Genomic DNA, 17310 nt, shown 5'->3' with positions numbered 1-17310 from the left:
TCCTCTGGAACAACCTTCCCTATGATGCGCTTCCCAACAATTTCAACCTACAGCTCTTTAAGATAACAATAGGTTTCTTCTTTCTCATTCCTTATCTGCACCCCACATGCAGCACTGATGTGCTATAGGTTCATGTGCCTCTCGTGTGTAGGATATATATATATATATATATATATATATATATATATTTATTTATTTATTTATTTATTTATTTATTTAGATCTGGACTACTAGATACTGTGGAGTACTGTGCTCTGATTTATTCTTCTGGGTTCCAATGGGATGAAAAAGCTGTGGAGAAAGTGCAAAGAAGAATTAAGAAGATAATATTGTGATTATGGAATGCAGATTATTAGGACAAAAAATAGAGAATATGCAGACATTGGTAAATAGAAGAATGAGGGATGGTATGATAAAAGTCCATAAACTTCTGAAAAGCTGTTATACCAGTTGATAGAATTTTTGCTATATGGAAGATGGGGAGCATGCTGAAGTGGAGAGTATAGCTAGTTTGAATGAGTTTAAAAGAAGATATGACATCTGGTGTGGGTGATGTATGTCCTATCTCAGTGCATCTTGAACTCTGTGGTGGTGATGATGATAATAATCCTGCACTAGTTTTGTTTATAATCAGACATTTCTGTTGTTGTAATTAGGCAGAACAAAATTGTCTAGAGTACATAATAAAAAAGTTGACATTTCATAAATAAGCATGTCAGAAGTTATTTTAATGCAGTTATTGGATTTTTACAAGAGCAACACCACCACCATTCAGAAGAGCCCTTTGAATAAGACAAATTTACTACAGACATAATGGTAACTCTTGTGAAACAGTTGAAATAATGACATTTCAAAATTTAATAAGGTCGTTATCATCTGGAGTAGACACATGTATACAGAGACAAGCTAAATTGCATTTCACACAGTATGCTGAAGAGATAATGAATTGATCAATGGTTATTTTACTGGCCTCACCTCTAGCAAAAATAAAATAAAATTACAATAAATGAAATAAAATAAAAACTACATCAAAGCTATATTCTATTTAAGATAATATCAGAGAAACATTCTTTCATATAGATAGTTTTGTTCCAGTAAAAATGGTGTCCTAATTTAACATGACAATTGTTATATTAGAATTAAGATCCTAGATTATCTATGATCCTATTTATGACTAACTTTTAGGGAGAAAGGTTAAGTGAGTAGAATATGTGCCTTCCATATTCTTGGGATTTTTGGACCATCATTATTGTTCAGATTAGGGTGGTTAATAAGAATCTCACAGGCCTCCTTAAATTTACATTCATATCATGTTTTGGTGTGATGTAAACAACAGGTGCTTTTCCAGTCAATTCTATGTAAAGCAGTGATGGTGAACTTTTTTACCCAGGTGTGTCAAGCATCTTTTTTTTTTAAATATTGATGTTGATGTGCCATTTGCATACATGCATTATAAATTTAACTACATAATCATAGATGGTGACTTATACATATATTAGGCGATTTATTTAATAGGACATTGATATAAAATCTATGAATTCATATTATACAATTAATTTAATAAAGTGAAATTACTAACTTACATTACATTTAATGACTTTTCTGTTGCTGAGTACTGGTAGAAAGTTGCTTTATAGAAGGGCTATAGTGTGTACATTTTAATGCTACACAGGCAGCTCTCAAATCATTGCTCAATCTATTTCTCCATTTTGATTTGATATTATTTAAGGCAAAAAATAGAGTTTCACAAGAGTATGTAGAAGATTTTAAGAGCATGAAAGTTTTCGGGAAGGCTATTCCACACTCTTAAAATTTCACAGTCTGAATTTTTACAATCAGTGTCATGCAGATGTTCCGCTCAAGTTCTTCTAATTCATTTCTAAGAGTAATAAACTTTCTTTTCCAAATCGGATTACACTGGAAGTCGGCTAGTTGCATTTCTAGATCTTTTAAATCCAACCACTCAAAGCCATCTAATTTAAGATCCACGAATTCTGTTTCATCAGGATACTTTATGAATTGGATTGTTTGTTCCAACATTTGAAATTGCTCAAATCTATAAGAAAATTGCTCAGTTACTGACTTTAGAACTTCGATAGATTGGTTGATATATTGTTCACGATTTTTGGGGCTGGTTTCATTAAAAAAAATTTTCACTCTTGGGAAATACTTAAAATTGTTACTTTCTAAGTTACATTGAAATATTTTGAGTTTATTCTCAAAGAGCTCTTTATCGTGCCAAACATAACATCGACAGATTTTCCAAAACCTTGCAATTGTATATTAAGTTCATTCAGGTGCAATGAAAAATCTGTGAAAAACATCAGCTTACTGAGCCAAACAGAATCATTCAACTGAGAAAATTCATGCTCCATGCCCTTCATATTTAAATATAATTTAATTTCATTTAAACATTCAACAAACTGTTCAAGTACTTGGCCACGACTCAACCATCGAATATTATTGTACATTAACCCCTTAACGTACCAATTAAAAATCAGAAAGTGGTTGTTTTTCTGCCAATTTTTTGGGCAAGGGTGATTTGCTGGATCAAATTCATCATTATTTGAAAAATAATGATGAATTTGTGCAAACGCAAATGAAATAGCCAATACACGCTGTTGGCAACTTTTCTCGGCTGAAAGGAAATAGGCACAAGATTGTCTAGCATCTATATTCGGTTGTATTTATATGTGAAACCAAAATTCAAAATCAATTTTGGTGCAATAAACAAAAAACGTGTCACAGACGTCTTTGTATGTTAAGGGGTTAGTAGACCATTGTATACTGATTCAACTTCGCTTAAAAGTGAATTAAATTCTCGTTTGTTTAAAGCCCTGGCAGCAATAAAATTAGTTACCTTTGTCACAATTCTCATCACATCATGCAAATCCTTTAAGCCTGATTTTGCACACAGTGTCTCCTGATGTGTAATATAATGGAAATAAACCAGGGGATGACCAGCATATTCTGTAAATTGTTTGATAAAACCGACATTACGGCCAACCATATTAGGCGTGCTATCAGTTGTAATTGAAAATATTTTTGATAAATCTATCTGTTTCTCACAGAACACTTTAAGCACAGTCGCATATGTCTTTACCTGTCGTGTTTTCGGGTAAATTTTCTAACTTGATCAATTCCTCGTGCATAAAATCACTGTGACCATACCTTGCAATAATAGCCAATCGAGCTGATGAGGTAATATCTGTAGTTTCGTCGAGACAAATGAAAAAACAATGCAGTGAGTTCAAGTCTTGTTGTATTTGATTTTCTATACTAGCATTCATTGATATAATTCTGTCTTTAATAATATTCCTACTTAATGGTAACTCTTTCATGCGCTTTACAATAGCTTCCTTATTATGAGAGTCCTCAAATAAAAATGGTGCACACTTTACGAAAGCTTCATTAGTATAATCACCATCACTAAGTGGTTTCCCATGTTTAACAATAGTATGTGAAATACTGTAACTTGCAGCTACTAAATTTGAAGGTCCTGAAACGAATTTAATTAAAGTCCCTGATTATGATTCTGCCAGTTTTAGATGTTGCGATATGTATTCTTTGCGTTCTTCAAAAGTTTTTTCTAGGTGGCATTTGTGCTTATTTTCAAAGTATCTTACATTCCAAGTTCTACTCACAGATAGCTCACCACACAATTTACAGCGAACTTTATCGCCTCTATCAATAACACCATAATTCAGTCCAGGCGTCTTGGAAATTTCTTCCACTTCCTTTCTGTGATAATTTTAGTTTTTTATTAGTGCTAGCTGCATTGTAAAAGGGTTCACAAATTAAAAAAGAGGACAATTATATACAGCAGTAATTAAGGTAATAATTAATAACTGACAATTACTGGAAATGAATTATATACCAGCAACTCCAATTACTTAAGTGGCAGACCATGAAGACTACCACTACTTCTTTCAGCAGAGTTGCCAGATTTATTACCGATATGTTTGTAGCAACCTTGTTACGTTTTACTCTCTATCATGCTACTAAATAGCAGCTATTTAGTAGGTTTTGTTGCGACGTCATCGTAAGTTGTTACTATTTGCATTATTTAACAAAATTTACTGAATTTATTACAACTATAAAAATATTTACATTATTTACTCAGATAAATTCAATATTTAATGCTGCGAATTATATTTTCTGTTAAAGTGGTTTTAAATATGTTTAGAACTTGTATTACTCAGTCGAGAGACTTGAAATGCATGCATGAACGAATTTCACACAGAAGTCAAATGAAAACTTTCAGTTTATCATATATAAAGCACATATAAGTTTGTATAGTATAATATTGATAATAATTTTTATAAGTTTGTATCATATAATATTGATAATAATTTTTATAAGTTTTTATAATATCATATGACTATACAGAAATTATAATGATTAAGAAAGAAAACGTAAACTTAAAACGCTCGTTGTTTATAGGCTAGTTACAAAATAAAATAGAAATAAGCTAACTACAAAATAAAATAGAAATAGGCTAATTATAAAATATAATTCTTTCAATGAACCGAAACCTACCTTCACCTTAACTGAGAGCAATCTTACATGATTTATCGCAGTTTTTTCATCAGAATACCAACATCCAAGGTGTGTCACCTGAAACCCTCAAGTGTGTCAGTGCTGACATGCGTGTCATAGATTCGCTGTCACTGATATAAAGTGTTCAGGGCATGACCAGAAAGACCAGCTTGATCATAGTTATTATATTTAATGTTTATAGGACTTGTGCATCCTGTTTTCCCTATATAGGGCAAGTTACAGGTGCAATGAATATGGTATAATCCAGGGTGGGCCAGCAGATGGAGTAGATCTTTGGATGAGTTGAGTAAGTTCTTTAATTTTGCAAGAGGTTTAAAAGTGACTTTAAGGTTGTATTTCTGTAGTATTCTGTTTATTTTGTTTGATATCCCTTTAATGTCTGGATGGTTACAGTTTTATTGTAGTCTAGTTTATTTTGGTTTTTAAGTGAGGTATTGTACAGAATTTTGTTGATAGTATTTTGGCTGTAACCATTTTTTAGGAAGGTATTGCTGATAACTTTTAATTCCTCTTTAAGTACTTGTTGATTGGAGCAATTCTTCAAAGCCCTGTTTTTGGCATATTAATGACCCCTAGTTTTTGTGTTGGGCGGTGGTGGTGGTAGGAGTTTATGTATATATATTGGCCAGTATATGTTGGTTTTTGGTAAACAGTGAAGAAAAGACTGCTAAAAGGAAGACATGTGACAAGTGTATCTAGAAACAGAAGTGTGTTCTGCTTTTCAATCTCTATTGTGAATTGTATGCGTTTGTGTTGTTTGTTTAGGTTTATGGCTGAGGAAAGTGTCTAATGTCTGGAGGCCATCGGGCTAGATAGTGAAAACATCGTCAACGTATCTAAGCCAGACTTTGGGTTTTAAAGGAGAATAATCTAGAGCACGTTGCTTAAAATGTTCCATGTAAAAGTTAGCAATGATGGCGGAGGGGGGGATAATGGTGAGCTCATGGCTGTGCCTTCTTTTTGTAGGTAGAAAGTGTTTTGCCACACAAAATAGTCCGAATGTAGTACATGCGCAAAGAGTGCTGTGATATTGGGAGGGAATTTGTTCTGTAATAGAAGGGTTGATTGGGACATTTGTGAAGAGGGCAGAGACGACAAAACTGACTAATAAATCATCTTTTTTCCAGTGTTATGTCTTTGATTTTGCTTACAGAGTGTTGTGTGTTTTAAATATAGGAGGGGGGGATGACCTACGAACTCATTGAGTGTTGATGCTAGTCTCTTGGCTAGGTGATAATTGGGACTATCTATACCTTCGACTATCGGCTGGAGTGGTGTGTTTTGTTTGTGAATCTTTTGTCTGTGAATCAGTTTGGAGTCCACAGATCTTCAATCTATTCTCATAGGAAGCATTCCCCAACCTGCTTTAATCTTTGTCACTGTCCTCTGGATCCTCTCCACCACTTCTTCATCAAGAAATCCAGGCGACCAGATCTGTGCACAGTAGTCCAAATGTGGCCTTATTAATTTCTTATAAAGTGGAACAATAACTTCCCTGTCACTATGTAATTATTTATTATTTTTTTTAATTTGTGATGTCGACAGACAGACCTTTATATTTGCCTAAAATGTTCTAATCTTAAAACTCACGTCTGATACTATAATTTGACTTTAGTCCGCTTGTAACCCACTTAACTTACTCCCCCCCCCCCCCACAACATCGTAAGGTTATACCCTTTGTAAAATTCGATGCAATAGAAGTTCTTAATTTTTAGGCAGGCATCGCCTTTTACAGAGGTCATAAATATTGTAAATATAATAAAACTATACGTTGCCATACTGATTGTAAACCCACACGGGTATCTGGCAAAAAGGAGTAATACTGAATTTGTTCATAAAAATATTAAGTTAGTATAAATATTCAAAATCGTGAACTTTATGTAAATACAGGAGTGATATTGTAAAAATAGCCTGGTGTTGAAATGTTTCTACCTCAAGTAAAACGGATTACAGTGGATTATGTCTGGGACTTTAAAGCAAACAATAGCACTGAAGGTCATTCGAACAATGAAGTTTACCCGCCTACATTGAAGGTCAAGACTGCTGATGTTAGAGTGATCGCAGGATGTTCGGGGGTCTCTGACCCTGAAACATGGAATTCCCAAAAACCGTATATAGGAAGCCTTAAGCAGTCCATAGGCTCAATTGGATTCGTCGGTATGCAACCCGTGGGAAATGGGGAGCCCTGGAGAAGCATTGAAAGTTTCTGTGATGTGTAGCAAGTAAGGAAACTTCTCTTGTGCACCGAAAGCAGGACGCCTTTGTTCGATCTAATCCCTTCAGCGAAGATTCGTTGCTGTTCCCATAAGTGAATTACGGAAGGATGGCTACCAAACACCGAATGAAGCAATCCATTACACAGAGTGGATCAGAGCAATCGGCAAAACCAACCAAGCATCTTATGTAGGACTATATGTGTTACTAAGGACTTGTGAGTAGATTTTTTGTAATAATAGTTAAGTGCAGAAGGATGATTGTGAGTCCACTGGACATAAGGTTACTAGTATTGTTGCAGATAGCAAGGTTTGAAATCGAAAATGTTAACATAACATAAGTTAGGAATAGTGACAGCCAGATTTGTAGAATATGAGAATCTCCTCTCACTGTAAATGGCAAGTTTAATAATGTTAGACAGTAATTGAAATTCAAGATAAGATTATGAAAGAAGTTGTTTGAAAAGTGTATAATAGTATAGAATTACCTTAAGTTACAATAAATGTGTTTTGTTTGCTTAATAGAGACTATCGCCTGATTTTTGTACAGTGTGCCTCGCAATAAACTCCAAATCTGTATGCTAAGAATTTGGGGGATTGCCACGACTATTAACAAGCCCACAATTAGATTTGTCTATTTCCTAAAGGTGCTATGATATATCTCTGACGCTTTACGTGAAGAACTCAGGTGGCGTAGTCATAAATAAAAATAAATTTTCCTGATTTCTTTTAGCATAGGAGAAAGTTATCTGTAGTCATGAATTGTCCTAGTTCACAGGCATATTCACTAGCAATGTCACCATTTTGTAGGAACCTCAAAGTTCAAGTGGTAGAAAAAAGGGATAGAAGAATTATTTTGGGAAGGAACATCAACTTAATTAAGTACACGTAATATAACAGTTATTCATATTATAGCAAGGCTGCAATCTAAGAAGTTAAAAAGGCCACACAATACATAAGACACATAAGAACAAAACAAAGGGAGAACACGCATAATAATACACAAATAAGGTAGAGATATAACACATTATATGTGCTAGTGTCACGAAATAATGAGATGACCTTTAGTTAAGGGCAAATCCTCAATTTAGATTGCTAATGCTCATGTTTAATAGGCCTTGAAAAATTTGTATTAGTTAATTACTGTGCCATCAAGGGCTATGTAAATTTTTTATTCTTTACAAACATGAAAAATTTTCTGCTAAGCACATGTAAGAGCTCTTTGTTCATTAATCTCAAGCAACTCTGAATTGTACAGTTGTCGCAGTTACTTTACCTTGGTCACACAGGTCCAATTAGTTTTTGTGAGACAGTGCATTGTTTAACAAAGTTCAGGCAAGCTATTTACTAAACAAAACATGTTTATTTTAACTAAGACAAATATTTTACAAACAGCAATGGGCATATCACGTGCTTCAATCACAATTTATGAAGTAAAGCCACTTGAGACATTAAAGAAAGGAATCTCACACTCGACTTATTTATCATGTGAAAGGTCCTTAGCCCGTAAAGCCTTGCATTCAATTTTATAAAAATTAAGACAAATTATATGTAACACTTTCTATGCATTAGTTAACACAAGCAATATACAATTTATACCATTATACCATTCTTATACCATTCATTTATGCACTTATACCATTCATTTATGCACATACAGACTAACACTCTGCTCTCTAACTTCTTTGCAACGTACTACAATTGATTAAACAGGACTACCATCAATTATCTACCCAAACAATCTTGGACATTAACATAGAGCAATCTACTTACTAGCTCTCAGTATCTTGTAAAGTCCTAGGGTTTTCGAGGGGTATGGGTGAGTTCTGGTGATTCCTTCCTCATTCTTGCGAAACGCTGCTATCGGGTACTATTCAACGGTTGTTGTCTTGCAAGTTCTCTCCCTTGGAAAAGTAATATAGTTCTTCGGCGATGTTAGGAACTGCTCCGGTTTTAGCATATCATGATACACGTGGGTCAGTACTTTCATCGAAGAACATCTTGGAGGGTTCTTTTGAATATGACCTCTCCTGACTCCCCCTCCCCCCTTGCACTGGGGTTACCTACCAGTAAACTTCCTAAGATCTCCCAGATGACTCCTTGAGGGACTCTCTACGCTTCTCCTCCTCCCAAGGCTCCAGAAAAATTTGAAAGAATAGAAAGCCCTTTGCCTGCCAATCACGGCCTTTTATGTCATTCGACGTCCCTTGTCTTACCATCCAAACTTCCCGGATTTTCCGGAAGTGCCCTGACGTCACCTATGCTTCCTTTAGGTCTTGGCAGCAAAACTCCTATATTTCAGTGACCTTAGAGATTATTGTGAGAATATAATCCTGTCTAATCCTTTTAGTTACATATACTTGTAGTTCTATACTCAGTTATTTTCACAATATAATACAAAGTTTAATACATTAAAGTAGGTTATATACAATTCTAATTTTATATTTCTCGTAGACAAGCTTATACGTTGGTTATGCATTACTAAATCACTTAACGAATTGACAATGTAGATAAAAATATAAATTAAATTACACTTTAATAAATATTTCCGATATATCGGCAACGTCACGTTGTCATCTTCAAAAGGAACTTACAAAAAAGGCACATGCATGTAGGCACTACAACACAGTAACTGAGAATGAAGTGATGAAGCTATTGTTCTCCTAAAAGTCCTGATGGTGCCCCCTAGCAGGCTAAGTAGGTGTTCTTGGCTGTTGGGCTGAAGGTCTGCTAATGTAAGCCTCCCAAATTTGGGGCTGTCTCATACAACCAAATTTGTTGAGGTTTGGAGAGTTTCTTAGGGCTGAGGCTGATTCCATGAATAGTCTTTCGAATTTATATTTGCTACGGTGTATTACTGTAGCTTTCTTCCACTGTATTCTGTGGCGTGTATCCAAAGCATGGTCTGCAAGACCAGAATGGCTGTACTTGTGAAACCGGATGTAGTCCTTATGTTCCGAAATTCTGATATTCGCTGTCCTGCCTGTTTGGCCAAAGTAAGACAGTTTACAGCTGCATGGGACCTGGTTTACACTAGGGGAAGTGGTTGGTCTTTAGTGGAGCAGATAAGGGATGCAAATTTTCTGTATGGTCTCTAACAGGAGGTCAAGTCATGTTTTTTTAAGATTTGGTAGTTTTTTCCGAGGTGCTTCGGATGTAGGGAATGGTGATGGATTTTGAGTAATCCTTGTTGTGAAAGGGGGAGGAAGGTTGTGGTTTGTTGGTTTCAATATTTTTTGGATATTTTTTTTTTTGGGGGGGGGGTAGCCATTGACTGAGAAAGTGTTGAGGATGTGATTTTGTTCAGTGTTTAGGGCCTTGTCGTTAGAACAGATTAGTTTAACCCTGTTGTATAATGTTTTCACCACTCCATATTGTTGTGAGGGGGGGGATTGTTGGTGAATGTACCTGCCTGTATGGGTGGGTTTTCTATAAACTGAGAAAACCAAGGTTCCATCAGGCTGGCGGGTGACTAGTATGTCTAGGAAAGGGAGGCTGTTGTTTTGAATCAAGTTCACTCTTTTTCCAGAGTGAACTTGATTCTGGGGTGTTGGTTGTTTAAGTGTGTTAAGAAGAAGGAGAGGAGTGTATCAGAGTCATGTGGCCAAATAGCGAACACATCATCAACGTAGCGAAGCCATATGGTTGGTTTTTTTGTGGGGCAGAGGCTAAGGCTTTTTCTTTAAAGGTCTCCATAAAGAAATTGGCCAAGGGTGGGGAGAGTAGTGAACCCATGGCTGTCCCCTCTATTTGTTTATAGAATTTTCCCTGCCAAACAAAATAGCCTGAGTTCATTGTGAACTGAAATAGGGCTAAGATATCGGGAGAAAATTTAGCTTGGATTAGCTCTAAAGTTTCCTTGAGTTGGCTATCTTTGCAATATACCTTCTAAACTTCAATTCTCTGTCCACAATCATCCCTAAGTCCCTTGTCTCATCAATTTCAAATTCCATCATAGCATGTGATCTCATTCTCCCAAAGTGTATCACCTTACTTAGCCACATAGCTAAGTGGCAACCATTTAACTTTGCCCATACTGCAAGCATATTTAAGTCATCCTGCAAGATCTTTACATCACCTTCATTGATTATGACTCTTCCCAGTTTTGCATCACGAGCAAATAAGTGGATATTTCCTGTCAAATTATTTCCAATATCATTAATATACAAATAAACAACAGAGGACCATGTACTGAGCCTTGAGGTACATCATTAGTCAGCTGCTTTCTCCTGAACTCAACTCCTCCATAAACCTGTTTGATATCTGTTCATCAGCTACCCTGTAATCCAAATGAGAATGGATCTGAAATCATAATTTGATTTCAGATCCATTCCCATTTGCTCTAATTTATGCAACAAAGTACTATGTGGAATTCTTTTAAATGCTTTTACAAAGTCCAGTAATATCACTAAGCATTTCCTTTATCCAACTCCACTATTGGTTTATTATTAATGTAACTTTATTATTAAGTTAATTACTAAAGCTAGATCTACCCCTCATAAAACCATGAAACTTCAGCCAGTTCTATGCATTCTTCATAGGTATTGTAAAACGTCTCCTCTCTGTTATTATTATTTTATTATTTATTTGTCACCTCCAGGGATCCAAAGATTCATCAAGGGAGGGAATCTACTCTACAACTTCGCCTCCACCACTCACAATCTACCAATTGACCACAACCACACCAATGCCATGTACCGCTGACCACCAACACTAGTATTTCCACAGATAATCGCAAACATCCATGCCCATGGCGGGATTTGAACTTGCAGCCTCTTGACTGGAGCAGATACACTAACTCGGCCAGCCAGGCTGGAGTCACTAATATAATCCTATCTAATCCTTTTTGTTACATATACTTGTAGTTCTACATTCATTATTTTCACAATATAATACAAAGTTTAATACATTAAAGCAGGTTATATACAATTCTAATTTTATATGTTTTATGACCTATAAAATCGATATAGGTGAAAAAATATGTCTTTATTTCACCCTAAGAGATTTTACAACTGCTTGTCAGCGTGTTCTTCAACAACTGTGTAATTTGATGTTATGTGTTGGCTATCTTTGCAATATGCCTTCTTAACTTCAATTCTCTATCCACAATCATCCCTAAGTCCCTTGCCTCATCAACTTCAATTTCAAATTCCATCACAGCATGTGATCTCATTCTCCCAAAGTGTATCACCTTACTTAGCCACATGGCTAAGTGGTAACCATTTAGCTCAAAGTTATCTAACTTTGAACCTTAAACATTTTTCGTGTATAATATTAAAAGAGCTTGTTAACATGATATGTATTTGATTAATATATACATTGTAGTGCAGCAATTAATTTTTATTTTTTGAAATAATCCAAGGTTTAATACTGTTTGAAAGATTTACTTCCTTCCACATCCCCCCCCCCTCCAATAATATACTGGTCTGTTTTCATTGGCATAATATGAGTCTTTGGACTCCCTGGAGGTGTCACATAATAATAATAATGATCTTAAGTGATAATTTGAATTTCCTCTATTGTTTAATGAAATATGGTTTTTAGAATTGTTGTTAAAAATTTTGTTGTTTCACTTGAATCATTTCATTTACATTCCATCTGAATCATTTTAATGGCATAATTAAGCAGAATAAAGCTATATCTCTAGTACCTATGCTGAAAAATGGCTCTAGATTCAGTTGTTATTGATATGATATGAAATATATCTTTTGTTATGATTGCAATCACTCCTTTACTTGTTTTCTCTTCCTACAGGAAAATAATAGGAAGGTTAAGTTGTGACATAATTCAGTATCTTCCAGATTATACTGAGAGACTTTGGTATCTTTTGTGTGTACAGTTAGAAACAGGAACGTTTCTCGTGAAAATTGTAAGTATTTATACCGAAGAATCCTTATTAATTCAGGGACAAGAGAGGACAGCTTTCTTGTTTCAGTAATTTTTTCTAGAAATGTGTGTGTGTGTGTGTTGCTATAAAAACAAGAAAAATTAGTTGTCATGATTATTAGGCATGAATAGAATTTCTAAATAATTGAAATGATTTAATTTAAATACAGATGTTAAAAAAGGAATCAAAACCATTTTTGAAAGATCTTATTTATTATATGTTTTATCATATCACCTACAAATTGTTTACCACCTTTAATGATTGGAGTAATAACTTTATCTTATGATGTCATTATTATAACTGAGATGCCTGATCAGAAATATTGCTATTTGGGGAAATATTGAAAAAAATGCTGAACTGATGCCACATCTTGTTAAATATACAAAGTGTTTTATGTGAGATAATCAACAAACTTCAACAGTATGCTATGGAGATCATTTTCAGCAGAAATTTTCATATACATCATGGATTAGTTTGACTCTAGGTTGGGATTGAACAATAGTGATGAAGGAGCACTACTATAATCTTATGCTGCTTTGGTATACTCTATGTCTCAGCAAACATGGTTGAACAGTGTCTCTTAACATTTTCACATGGTGAATATGCCAACATACTATTGGTGTACATATTGGTATACATAAGGCTCGACAAATAAACTTACCCGTGGCGAGTAGCTATAGAGTGGACAAAATAAAATATTTTAATATATTTAATAAATAAAACTTTTTTTTATTTAACTTTAAGAGAATACAGAAGAATATGCATAATATAGAGGGCAATTTTAGTAACTAAAATTAACATAAATTATAGTTTCTAAAAAGGCAATGTTGTTTTTATTGTTCTTCCTGTTCTTATTATTTATTCACTACTACTTCTTGGAATGGTTCTCACATAATGGAAATATTTCAACGACAAGTATACTGCTCGATTAGAGTTTCTGTTGACTTGCTGGGACATTTAAAAATTTAAATGTCTCAAGTTTTTTTATGACTTTTCAAAGTTTATAATTTGGTTATAAACAAAATTAGACTCACTAAAAAATTATATTCTAGTTTAATCATTTACTGAAGCATAAGCAAATAAAGTTTGCATGTGAAGTGTCTTCTCAACTAGATTAATTGTATATAGATGCTAATGACCACATTTAATTTATACCAATTGCAAAAACTTTTGACAACTATCTCTAATTCATAGTATTTTATTAATAAAGTGATACACCTTTTTTGATACTTGTATATAGGAAATATATAACTTCTGCATTACTTCAATCTCGATATATCTTCTGGGTCTGGTGGTTCCCACTGATGAGATCTCAATAAAGGTCGAAACTGGTGTGAGTAGTGGTTTTCCCCATAATGCACACTTTATACATTCACATTTATATTCATATTATACACACTTGAAAAGATGTATGCTTTGCATTATGGGATACCAAGGCAATCGATGTGAAGTTAACCTCTATATACAAGTAGCCTAATTGTGAAGATACTTCATGCGCAAACGTTATTTGCTTACACTTGAGTAAACGATTACTCAAGATGTTTTTTTTTTTTTTTTTTTGCAAGTTTTTAGTTTCATTAAAAAAATTGGATGGGGTGGAGATCGTGGGTGAGTACATTTTTTTTTCGTGATGAGTAGGATTTTTCATCATTTGTCAAGCCCTTGGTATATAGTTTTTGCTACAGGAATGGACGTGCCATTGTATACAATTGCGTTGTTTCTCATCATGGAATAACATTAACATAAACATTTGCAAATGTGTACTAGTGTTGGAGGAAGACTGGTTCCTCCCCCATGAGCAAATGTAGAATGTATACAGCAGCAGCATGAGGATGATGGTTGATCCATGTTCTTGTGTAGAGAATTTCACATATGACCTGTTCTATCTTCATGTTGTTCATGATGACTTAAGAAAGAAACATTTACTCTTGAATGTGAACATTGAATTAACTAAAACCAGTTAATAGCAGATATTTTATTTATCCCAAAATATCATCAGCATTAAAAACTAGAACAGTGGAGAATTTGAATGTTATTGATTATAGCTGCATGCGTAAAAGGCTATCTTTTAAATGCAAGTGGGATTGAAAATATTGAAGAGCAATTTTCTCTCTCTTAAGACATTCACAATGGCCAGGGACAGATCATCTCATGTTGTACTTGCTCATGAAGCAGGACACAAGAATTTGTCTTATACTGTCTGCATGGGTGACAACACCGCAGATTGTGATGTGTTTTTCCAATGAGACCAAAACCACATTACATGTCAAGCCTCTAGACATACATGTTTGTATGGGCATAATTTGAAGAGGAAAAACTTAAGAAGAGAGGGAGAGAGAGATTTGTTGCAAAGTATAAATAACTAATCAGTGAAAAACAGGGCTGCGCTAGGTTCTCGTTCCTGCACCCTGTTAGTACCCTGTAGGGGAAGCTAAAGCTGCTATCAACCAAACGCAAGTGATCAAACTAAAATGCTCCCAAATTGATTTTTAGATATTAGATAAATGATATTATTTTTAGGCCTGGGGCCAGGCCTAAAAATAATATCATTTAATATTGAAGGTTTCTCCAGTGTCAAGCAAGATCTCATTGCAAATATTTGTAGAGATAATGACTGTGATGTACTCTGCCTGCAAGAAACTCACAGAGGGGAAAGTGCTGCAAGACCTTACATCCATGGCATGAAACTCATCAAAGAGATACCCCATGATAAATATGGTAATGCAATATTTACAAAAGAAAACTTAATTTCATTGTCCATTGACTCAACAAACAACAGAAACATTGAGATTATTAGAATCACGTTTAAAAAAATCTCAATTACCTCAGTTTATAAACCACCAGAAGAAGCTTTTTCCTTCCCTGACATCCTCCTCAATAATAATGCATGCATGACTAATGTTGTATTAGGTGACTTTAACAGCCATAGTATTAACTGGGGTTACACAAAGTCCAACGAAGATGGAGAACTTGTTGAAAAATGGGCTGAAAACCTTTCCCTAAACCTGATACATAATCCAAAATTCCCGGCATCTTTCAACAGTGGCAGATGGAAGCGAGGCTATAAACCTGACCTCATATTTGTGAGCTCAAAAATATCCAACATTTGTGTTAAAAAGGGTTTTAAATCCCATTCCACATACTCAGTATAGACATATAATGCTTCAATTCAACCCAGTCATTATGCCTAACACAATCTCTTACAGATGACGATTTAATTTCAAAAAAGCTAACTGGAAGGGTTTCATGAAAGATCTTGACTGCTCCATAGAACCAGTCCCTCCAAACCCTCAAGAGTATCCCGAATTCATAAAAATACCGAAGAAAATCTCTACAAAACACATCCCCCGAGGATGTTGCACAAACCATATCCCAGGCCTTTCCAGTGACATACAAGCCCAGTATGCTAATTACGTACAACTTTATAGCACCAACCCCTTCTCAGAGGAGACTATCCAAGCAGGAGAAAATTATGCTCCAAGATGGCAGAGGAAAGGCATTCCTCTTGGAAAAAAGAAATAGAAGCCCTTGCTATGACTCATAGTAGCAGAAAGGCATGGAACTTTATCAACAGTTTCCCTAATAGACTTGAATAGGCTACAGCCCCTAATTGCACCCTATCTTATTGCTGAGCAGGCTGGTTTTAGACCAGGCAAATCCTGTACATCACAAATTCTCAACCTCACTCAATATATAGAAAATGGTTATGAGCAAAAACTAGCCACAGGAGCAGCCTTTCTAGACCTACCTGCAGCATATGATACCATAAATCATCTCACACTCAGAAATAAATACTAGCGACTATCACCTTGATCTCCTGATCCAGTCACTCTTGGAAAAGAGATGTTTGTGGACCTTGGGGGGGTAGGAAGAGCTGCTGGAATACCCCCAAAAATGGCCTCTCCCAGGAGTATTATCACCATTACTTTTCAACATTTACATCAGTTATCTCCCCATCTTAACAGGAACTAGATATTTTATCTATGCTGATGACCTTGCCATAGCTACTCAATCAAAAAATTTCAAGTCCATTGAAACTACTCTATCACTTGTCTTAAATAGTCTAACCACATATTATAGCAGCAATCAATTAAAACCAAACCCCTTGAAAACCCAGACTGGCCTTTTCCACCTTAACAATAAGGAAGCTACAGATTTCTTGGGAAGGCTCTGATTTAGAACATTCCTGGAACCTAATCTACCTTGGTGTGACTCTCGATCGCACCCTTTCATATAAAGCACACATAGAAAAAATGAAGGCAAAAGTGAATGCAAGAAACAACATACAAAGAAAGCTTACCTTCTCCAAATGGGGGTGAAGACCCTAGAACACTGAGATCTGCCTTGGTGCTTTGCTATTCTTCTGCTGAATATGCCTGCCTGGTATGGTCCAGATTCCCCCCACACACACACACCATACTGCACATATACTAGAGTACTAAATACAGTACATAGACAATTGGAGTATATGTCTCATATTTAGTGACAGAAAAGAGTACTTAGTGGTATTAGAAACAACTGGTCTGTATTATGAAAAACATCCCCTCCTACACACCATACAGCACAGACACAAGAAAAAGAAAGTAGAGTTCATTGAAGTACTAAACATAGTACAAGCAACATTATTCAAAATAATTTGAAATGGTTATT

At 35.1% G+C, this 17310-nt stretch overlaps 1 protein-coding gene across 1 annotated transcript in view; it reads left to right on the top strand.

Annotated features, from left to right (window-relative positions):
- LOC150101877 (serine/threonine-protein kinase ATR-like) overlaps nt 1-17310 on the top strand; it is an 860597-nt gene that overhangs the window by 72450 nt on the left and 770837 nt on the right. The window contains exon 5 of the mRNA XM_090399924.1: nt 12528-12642. Coding sequence (XP_090256050.1) covers nt 12528-12642 — 115 coding nt within the window. The remainder of the gene's footprint in view (nt 1-12527; nt 12643-17310) is intronic.

This window comes from Typopeltis vanoorti, chromosome 11 (assembly GCF_054136105.1).
Source record: "Typopeltis vanoorti isolate ZY-2024b chromosome 11, IOZ_Tvanoo_1.0, whole genome shotgun sequence".
Lineage (NCBI taxonomy): Eukaryota > Metazoa > Arthropoda > Arachnida > Uropygi > Thelyphonidae > Typopeltis > Typopeltis vanoorti.
The sequence above is the reverse complement of the archived record's forward strand: the minus strand, read 5'-3'. Positions and strand labels throughout refer to the sequence as shown.